This window comes from Ananas comosus, linkage group 5, assembly GCF_001540865.1.
Source record: "Ananas comosus cultivar F153 linkage group 5, ASM154086v1, whole genome shotgun sequence".
Classification (NCBI taxonomy): Eukaryota; Viridiplantae; Streptophyta; class Magnoliopsida; order Poales; family Bromeliaceae; genus Ananas; species Ananas comosus.
In genome coordinates, this window is record NC_033625.1 from 2,763,416 (window position 1) to 2,773,844 (window position 10,429).

At 37.5% G+C, this 10,429-nt stretch overlaps 1 protein-coding gene and 1 non-coding gene across 2 annotated transcripts; both read right to left on the reverse strand.

Moving 5' to 3' along the window:
* On the reverse strand, positions 252-325 carry TRNAV-AAC. The gene has a single exon. It is a non-coding gene; the product is annotated as a tRNA-Val (tRNA).
* On the reverse strand, positions 6,733-8,076 carry LOC109710273 (hydroquinone glucosyltransferase-like). The gene has a single exon (XM_020232782.1). The coding sequence runs from the start codon at positions 8,074-8,076 to the stop codon at positions 6,733-6,735; it is 1,344 nt and encodes a 447-aa protein (XP_020088371.1).

Here is a 10,429-nt window from a genome sequence, read left to right on the forward strand (position 1 = left end):
ACAGAAAAAAAATGTTATACCCACGATCATTTATTGGCTACTCTTTTTCTTAGACTTAATTTGGTATTGAGATCTATCTCTAGCTACTCTTCTTCTTAGGCTTAGTTTGGTATTAAGATCTATCTAACACCATTAGATAGAATGGAGTTGAGAAAAAGCATATAGAGATGGAACGTAGAAAATATATCTCAACCGATTAACCGCAATATGCGAAACACAATATCAAAAAATACCATCTTAAATGTAAAATTTGGCGTCGCCCGGACTCGAACCGGAGACCTTCAGTGTGTTAGACTGACGTGATAACCAACTACACCACGACACCTTTTTATGTTTAACATTTAGGTTTTAATCAAATAATTTATTCGTTGGATATGGTGTTATTTTCTTGGTGTCATTATAGGCCATGCTTTTTGTTGCTCGCAAAGAGCTGCTAAAACATTTTATTTGCCAAGCCACCAAGATTTTAAGTGGTAAGGGTTCAAGGTGAGGGTGCACGTTTAAGTACCGAAGACGAATGGATTAATCATATGCGAGATTATTTGAGCGAAAAATTTGAATATCCTAATTCGCGAAATAATAATAATAATAATAATAATAACAATAAACCGACCATTCCTAGAGCAAGTAGCAAAGAGCTCGGTGGTTGATACCTGAAGTCTTAAGTTCGAATCCTAATTGATTCACATTTCCAGCTAAATTTATTTCTAAATAAAATAAACGAAGCGGGTAGTGTGCTACCTATCTCTCTCAAAAAAAAAAATAACAATAACAATAACAATCTATAGATATATATAATCTTGAGTTTTATTGTGGCCGGCGTGGCCGCTTCCCGGCGTGGCCGCTTCTCAGCGCCCCCCTCTCTACCGTTCCCTTTCACGCCCAGCCCACGTAACGTGGGTCCTCCGGAGGGCTACGTGTCACCCTGCCCGCATGTCCCGAACCCTGTCTCCTGAATTCCTCCTCTTCCGAACCATCTCTCGCGAAGCCTAACCCTCGCAGATCCCGCAGGATGCGGGTGTTGTCGTTCTAATATATAGAAGCAAGCTATACAATTCATCCATTATTAATCATGCCGACATTACTCGATTTTCAACTTCCAGTTTTACTTTCTTGGAAACATCACTTGAAGTTTCCATTGAGTTCCCAAGTGTTATAAATGCGAAGACGCATATATATGGAGAGAGAAAGAGAGAGAGAGAGAGAGGTAGTTTAACAACTCATGCAAAATGAAGATACAAAACTTCAGCAAAGATATTATTTTTATCAAAAAAAAAAAGGAAAACAAATAAAACTCATGCATGAACCCAATATTATTATGTGGGTCTGTCCATGCTCTCCCATACATGCTGTGATAGCGCCGTATCATCTCTCTCATGGGCTTCATTAATACATTTTGCATTCTCTCTCTCTCTCTCTCTCTACCTCTGATGCTTCATTGATTCCTACCACAAGGCATTCAATGGCACCACGAAAGAGGTATGATGCACAGAGAGAGAGAGAGAGAGAGAGAGAGAGAGAGAGAGAGAGAGATAAATGGGGCAGGATAAGCTATAGATATTATCTCTCACGGAGACAAAGGCTCATCTAATACCAACACATAGTTTTGAATGAATGGGCAGTTTAAATGTGAGTGTGAGCAGAGAAGCATACATAAATAAATAAATAAATAAAAGGAGTGGTCTTTATTAAATTAGAGAGAGAGATTGAGAATTGTGCGATCTCCGAGTGTCGGATCCTGTGGGGCTCCACCCCAACACTAGTCGCAAGATTTTCCTGTTGCATGCCCATCGGTCGCTCTCACTACATCGGCTCTTAACCGTTGGAAACATGATGCCCCACGGAGGGGGAAAAGTGCTCTACATGCACCACCCTCTCCCCCCTCCACTCTCCCCTTTTTGAAGCCTCAAATACATGCCATACATGCTCTAAAGAGAGAGAGAGAGAGAGAGAGAGAGAGAATATTCATGGACAAATGTTCTCTTGCACTGGTGCATTCATAAATTGGTGAACCTCTAATATTTATAACCCTTCATTAATTTTGTCTTATATTTAGGTAAAAACACGCCAGACTTATCTAAACTATAAACTATTTTGAATAAATTATTCAATCTATTAATATTTTAATTTGTTTGATTTGAATCACTCGGACTGTATTTTGACTTCGAAATTGAAACTAATTACTTACTTTAATGATTCATAGTTGTGAAAATTGCATAAGATACTAACTAAAATAAACAACGTATTTAAATTTTAAAGTAAAAGCATTGTCGACTGACACAAATTAAATAAATTAAAATACTGGATAATAAAATCAAAATTGTGAAAGGTTAGCCAACTGATTCAAAATAGTCTATAGTTCAAATAAGCTCTATACGTTTTTACCTTATATATATATATATAGAGAGAGAGAGAGAGAGAGAGAGAGAGATTTCAGTTACTATGCTATCAATAGCATTCAATTCTAGAGGATCACTATGCACATCTCTTCATCCAAGAGCCGTATATATCCTATATATTCAAAGATTTGGACGTATATATCCTATATATTCAAAGATTTGGACGTATGCAACAACTTAAGCTGATAGATAGAAATACTTTCAAAATTTCGTACATGCACATGGTAGGAGTCCTGGACTCGTGAACTCAAGCTAGGTGCAATGAACTACTAGGTAGCATGCACGCATGCACGTACTAGACGAATATTCATGCGTTAATGCTTGTACCATGTATCCCAAAACTACTAAACCTAAATCAGTAGAGATTTGCACAAGATCTTGTATAATAATGTTAATCTATTGGTTCGGGCCAACCAGTAAGCTTAATGGTCGGATAGAAAGAGATATTTCTGTTTGTTTCTAACCAACAGTTACTAATCACTACTCTTAACAAAGTTGGATTTAGTACAACTTGCAAGTACTACAGCTTCTTAATTAGTGGTTTAGCGTTTATACCTTTTTTCAAAACTTAATTACATCACCAGCATATATACTAATATTTTGGCTTCATCAAACTTCTAAACACACATAACATTACTCTACCTAGTTGCAGCACTCATCATAGATCATCATCATCATCATCATCGCTCTGGCAGTTATCCACTTGTTGTATTAATAAGACACAAAGATGTATTGTAGTGGGGCCTCCGTACAAAACCGGATCATCCTCTAATTTGACAAAGATCCCTTTTTTTTTTCTTGGTAAATAAAACATCTTAATGTACTTCCCCAAAAGATCAAATAAGAGAGAGAGAGAGAGAGAGAGAGAGAGAGAGAGAGAGAGATGTAATGCATTCATGCTAGGCATGCCAAGACCATTAATTGAAGGGGGGGTGGGGGCAGAGGGAAATTAAGGTGGAGGAGGAAGATGACACAGGCAACATTGTTTGTTGTTTAGTTAGTAGCTAGCTAGCTAACAAAGAAGTGTGGCAGGGATCTCTGAGGAACATTCATGGCCCGAATTTATGTCTGTCCCCTTCGACAGTGGCGAGAGAGCCGCGGGTTCCTCTCCAATGCTGTCCTTGCGGGAAAGAAATTTCAGCATCATCGATCTCACTTTGTACATACTCCATATGTATATAATGCAGAGCTACTATGTTTTTGAAAATATTAAAAAGTTCGTGCTTCTGACTTTTTCACTTTTGAATCAAGAAATATAGAGTTGGAATGATAGTGGTCTTCGCAAAATTTACCGGTCCCCTTAGAAAATTAATATTAATTCAAATGTTAAAAATGATAAAAAAGGATTGATCCAATGATTAAAAATAACGGAGGCACCAACTCTTTTATATTTCCAGAAACACAATAGTCGGACTCGATATATATGTTACAATTAATTAAAACTTTATGTTCAATCTTTTGGAATGAATGTCTAAATTGTTTTTACATATTTATTTGATTTGAAGCATTAATGGCTCTGTGCTACAAAATCACTTGAGATACTCAATCCAATCAGGGCTATTGATTTATAGTAAATGGAGTATGCAGTTAATTAAATTCTCTAACAAAATGTCATCGAATAAGTAAATATTAAATGAAGTGAATGATTGTATATATGGTCTCATGCTTGTCTTCTATGAAATAATAATAATAACAATAATAGTAATATAAAGATCTCTGAAGCCCACATTTAGGAAGAACTCTTGTCCCAAAATTATAACACGAGAAATGTTTTCTATATTTTCCACAGGATTTACAATCGACCAACAAACAAAATCGTTTAAGATAGTTTTTTCTCTTCTTTTTTTGGAGAGAAAAAAAATCATTGAAGATGGTAAAACTTTTATTAATGAAAATTTGGTAGCTTCATACTCAAATGGTATTAAAAAATTGCACTTTTATGCAGAATAATTAATAGATATGTTTGATTGATCACCATTACTTCAATTGGAATATCTGTTACATAAAAGATTTTTTTCATAATACAATATCCATGCTACATTGGCAATTTGATGGACTAATTAATCATATAAAGACATATATATACCAGATTTGTCAGATAAGATTATAAATATCTTATTGGATTTTAGATACAAACGATGGAGTAAAATATGTCCACAAGAAAGAATTAAACTACTTACCAATTTTTTATTCCACCACCTAAATTTAAAATAACATGAAATGATCAGGTAAACAAGGCAATTTCATAACAAAAAAAAAAAAATCATCTTTGAATATGAGCTTTTTTTTTTGAGAGAGAGACTAGTAGAATGTTACTCTGCTTCATTTTCTTTTTTAAAAAGAAAAATTTAACCGATAAAAAATGTGGAGTAATTAATTAAACCTCGAACTTAGAAAGTCGGGTATAATCATCAAATCCTTTGCTACTTGTGCTAAAAACAGTCAGTGTACAGGATTATAGCTAACAAATATAAATTATCTAGCTAGTTTTATATCATTTTTGTCGCTGTGTTTAGAAGTTTCACTATTAGCTTTATGCCATATTTTTTATAAATTCCATATATACGATGTCTTAGTCAAGAATATATTTTATATATAGACCATTAGTTCTACAATTAATCCACATTGGGTTGTAAAATTAGAAATCTAGTCATCTAAAAGCCAAGCTTACCAAAAACCAAAATGAACCGGTTAAATCCTAAAAGCTATTGGATTAGAACCATTGTTGGTTGGAGACTTAACATTTCCTTAACTATTTTGTGTCTCCCCAATGCAGCAGCTTTTAAACACTGTGATCTGCAGGAGATATGGTGGCCCAGGTGCAGGAAATAAATTATATCACAGGAAGTTAATAGCAATAACTAATGGCAAAAGATTTAGGTTACAAAGTAAAGTTGCTTCCATAGATATTTAATGTGTTGGCAATTTGACATAATATTTCTCAACTGCGTGTATCAATTAATCAAAATTTTTAATATTTTTATTTTTAATATATTAAAAATATATAAGAATATATTACGGAGGACCTCTAATCGTACTCATATAAATAATTAATAAATGATGAGGAAAACATTGGCAGAGCACCCCCGGGAATCGTTGGCTTGGACTTATATGTATGGTGTGGACTGTGGGTGGGTCCCAGATGCCGATTCAGTCAGAGTTTGCAACTTGGGTCCACCAAGTTTTTGTCGTGGGGTCAAAATACACAGTAAAAAAAAATGGTAAAAATAAATAAAAGCATAGAAAAAAAAGTAAAAAAAATTAAAAATTTATATATGATAAAAAAAAAAATCAGTATTTAATTATGTCATTTTATTACTTTTTTCTCCTAATCTATTTATTTCCGTCTCTAATTATTGGCCGGACCTGGTCCACCAGGTCAATTAATCTGCCAATTTTATAAATTCCATCGCTATTAAAAAAAATAATTTAAATTTGAAAGTTGGGTTGAATTTACAGGCGGGGAAGATGTAATTGAGCGTTATATTTGTAGCCAATCATCAGAGTATAATTTTATGTTCATTTCGTAGGTACTAATACAATAAGTTGGTGCAACAAGTTGCTGGCATTTTCATTAATAATATATTGTAGGAGGAAAGCTTCATAGTATTTTTTTAATTTTTTAAAATGCCGCTTTAAATTATCAAATATGTTTGTTCCCTAAGTAGTGAAAACATCATGTTAGTGGACTCCCAAAGCGTAGGAGGGATCTCACAATACATTAAGCCCGAGAAACTCTTCATTAGAAAGGCCCAAAAAGATCAGGCCCACTAAATCATAAATACAATCACAATTGAGAAGCCCACTGTTTACTCGGCCCTCGATGTGGCATGGCATACACCTGGTTGTAGCGTCGGCCCTTCAGAGTCCACGAGAACAGTTGAGCTCCAATCCTAAGGCCACAGTCCACCGGTGACGATAGATGAATTATCAGACAAACTTTTAATATGTTGTTAGTGCAGTTGCCTAAAAGCTTAATAATTAATTAATTAATTAATAATGGAGATTCCAAATTTGAAACTTAATTATTCTTTATTTCTATCCGAGATAAAGAAATATCTTGATATCATTCTCTCTAATAAAAAGTAAAAAATTCTAGTTGGAGAAAAGTTTAATAATTGGTGCCGAAAGACTGAAAGTTAAAAATCTAGTTGCTTTTCACTTCTAAAAGAATTTATTTTTGAAAAAATTTTTAAAAAAAGTGGATAATTTAATATTTTTCTCTCTCACAAAAAAAAAAAAGAGTTAATTTTTTTTTTTTTTTTTCTGCCTGTACATTTAAAAGTAGTTTTTAGAACTATGCACTTGTTTTATCTCTCCATCCGAACATTAATTAATGGGCGGCGAGCCTCCACTTGTTCGCCAGGTCGTGCAGTGCTCGAAAGGAGGAGCCGCCCTCGGCGACGGCACGCGCGGCGGCATCCCTGAGCAGGCGCGTCCTGGTCCGCAGGGCCTCCCCTTGCTGCCCTTCCATCAAGCGCTGGGGCCGCAGCGCCACCCCCGCCTCGTCCGCCAGCATCGCCGCGTTCATCCGCTGCTCCGCGTACAGCGGCCACGCGATCATCGGCACGCCGCTCGCGATGCTCTCCAGCGCCGAGTTCCACCCGCAGTGCGTCACGAACCCCCCCACCGCCGCTTGCCCCAGCACCGCCGCCTGCGGCGCCCACCGCGCCACCGCCAGCCCCACTCCCCCCGTCCTCTCCGCAAACCCCGCCGGCAAGTACTCCGCCGCCGGCCCGTTCCGGCCACCGAAAAACGCGCCGTGGGCCCGCCCTTCTACCGGGCTCTTCGCGGCCCACAGGAACCTGTGCCCGCTCGCCTCCAGTCCCAGGGCGAGCTCGCGCGTCTGCTCCCGCGAGAGCGTCCCCCCGCTCCCGAACGACACGAACACCACCGAGCCCGGAGGCTGCCGGTCCAGCCACCTGATCAGGCACTCCTCGCCCGGCTCGACCCGCCCCGTCCGGACCAGCGGCCCCACGGGGTAGACCGGTGGGCCCCGCGCCTCGCCGCCGTTCAGAGCCGCGAACGCCCCGGGCTCCAACTCCTCGAAGCTGTTCACCAGAAACCCCTCCACCTCCCCGAACCGCCGCGTGACGCGCAGGATCGCGGCGTACGCCTCCCCGGTCCGGTCCCGGAGCGAGTCGAGCAGGTCCTCGGGCCGGACCGGGGCGCACCCGGGGGGCCGGACCGGGCCCGCGAACTCCCCGCGCACGGCCTCGTGCAGCGCCGGCACGTGGCGGAGCAGGGCGAGGCACGTGCAGGGGGAGGTGAAGAACATGTAGCACGGGACGCGGCGCTCGCGCGCGACGTCGAGCGCGTCGACGCTGAACATGTCGACGACGAGGGCGTCGACTGGGGGCCCCGCCGAGTCCAGCGCGGCGCGCACGTGGGGGAGGTTGCACGTGACCGCGCGGACGATGCGGGGGACGGGGGAGCTAGATTGTGTCGGCGGGCCTGCGTCGGGCGGCGTGTCGGGGAGTGGGACGAATCGGAAGGGTAGTCCGTCGACGGGGAGGAGGGGTGGAATCGCGGCGGAGGAGCCGAGGGGATTGGCGAGGAGGGTGACGGAGAAGCCGTGGAGCCGGGGGATGAGGTGGCCCACGCCGGGGCTGCACAGGAGGGCTACGTGGGGACGTCGCCGCAGTATACTTGTTGTTGCTGCGGTCTCCTCCTCCATTGTTCTCGGAGCGTTTTGATGTACATACGTACGTAGTCTCAGCTGGTAGTAATTAAGTTGATTGCATGGTGCACGCTATATATATATATATATATATGCTAATTAATGGATATATATTTATATGTACTGAAGAGACATATGCTTCCGAAAACATTCCAATTTTTTTAAAAAAAAAAAATTAATGGTTTCTTATTTGGTAGATTACGCGCCAGGATTTTCCTAATTAAAGCGTACGTAGCTGGAGTTCCCTTTCAAAACATTCCAATTTTAGTCCTGCCAATTTTCTTTTCTTTTTCTTTTTTAAGAATCAGAAGAGATGGAAATTCTGAAATGATATAATACAAAGTTACTTAATCTCTTCATTTTTTTTGGTAACATTATTGATATATATATATATATATATATATGGAATTTATTAGGCAAATCAAGAAGATTTTTGGCACACGTGATGATTGATTTGCTTGGAAGTATTTCACACCAAATTTCCATCTGAAGAGAAAAATCGACGGAGGCCGGGATTAAAATCAGGATGTTTCCATAGTACGTACATACACTCTAATACATTAGATTTTGTAAACTTTTGAGATTAAAGTGAATCCACAATTTGAAAACCGGGTGTCAAAAATTTTAGCAGCATTCTTTTAGCGGCACATAAATAATATGCCGCTAATACAAATATCTGATTTTAAAAATTAAAATTTTAAAATTGTAATTTTATTTTATATTTATTATTTTGAGATGCTACCCGCTTCATTTATTTCTTTTTGTCTTAAACTTTGCTGAAAAAATGTGAATCAACTAGATTTAAATTTGAGGATCGAGTATAACAACCAATCCTTTGCACTTGCGCTAGCGACTATTAGTTATGTATATTTTAATTTCTTATATTTTAAATCTTTATTTTTAATTTTTAAATTTTAAATTTTAAATTTTTAAATTTAGATATAAATTTAAATTTTAATTTTAAAATATGAAATTTTAAGTTTCAAAATAAGAGTTTTAAATTTGAAATTTGAAATTTAAAATAAATTTAAAATTAAAAATTAAAAATATAATTTTAGAATTTAAAATTTAAAATATAAATTTTAAATAAATTTAAAATTATAATTTTATTTTTAAATTATATGTTTCGAATTTTAAACTTTATTTTAAACTTTTAATTCTAATAAAAAGGGAATATATTAATAGTTATATATTAATTAGTAATGATATTAGTACCAAGTGCTGCTAGTTTATTATATTTAGCGGCATTCACTAATTTATGCTGCTAATTTATCTTATTTTGCAACATTAATAGTAAATTGCTGCTAAATAATTAAATCTGGCGGCAATTATCATGTAATGCTGCTAAATATATTAATTGATATGATTTAAATAAATGTTGCGGAGCAAATATTGCGGCATTTAGCAATAAGTGCTGCTACTTTATTACATTTAGTGTTATTTTTTTATTAAATACCGGAAACTTCGGCGGCATTTACTAATTTATGCTGCTAATTTATTCTATTTTGCAACATTAATAGTAAATTACTACTAAATTATTTAATTTAGCGGTACTTTTCAAGTAATGCCGTTAAATATATTAATTAGCGTTATTTAAATAAATGTTGCGGAGTAAATACCACTAAATTATGAATTTGTAGTAGTGAAGCCTCGAGTATTTATAATTTTGGAGAAAATATTACTTGTACTACAAGGTGCATGCTTACATCTCGTGCACCAAATTAGATCAGCAATTAAACAATACTCTATATATATATATATATATATATATATATATATATATATAGAGTAAGGCTACTATGCTATCGGAAGCACGGAGCCTTCCGTGCTTCCAGCTCGTTTTCGATGTTGCGACTTTCGAATCGTCGATCGGCTCCGTTAAACTTGATCTAGAGTATTTGGAGTACCTAGAAAATAAATTTTATTATTTTTCGATATCATTTGCCTAGTGATCGAATGGGCTCAAAATCAACAAATTTCAATGGCCGTAGTGAGCCGTTTGCAAGTTTAACGGTGTAGAAATATCCAAATCACGTGAAATTTTGATAGAAAATTCTTTATACTATATAAAACAAGATCAATATCTTTGATTTAAAATTTTAATGTCATATTATTACATTTTGTAAGATTTTTATTTTCAACCGTTGATTTTGAGCCCCTTCGTTCACTAGGCAAATGATATCGTAAAATTATAAAATTTATTTTCTAGATACTTCAAATACTCTAGATCAAGTTTAACGGAGCCGATCGACGATTTGAAAGTCGCAACATCGCAAACGAGCTGGAAGCACGGAAGGCTCCATGCTTCCGATAGCATAGTAGCCTCACTCTATATATATATATAAGGCGG

Excerpts from the sequence above, each read along its gene's own strand:
- LOC109710273 (XM_020232782.1), bottom strand. The coding sequence starts at position 8,076 with ATGGAGGAGGAGACCGCAGCAACAACAAGTATACTGCGGCGACGTCCC.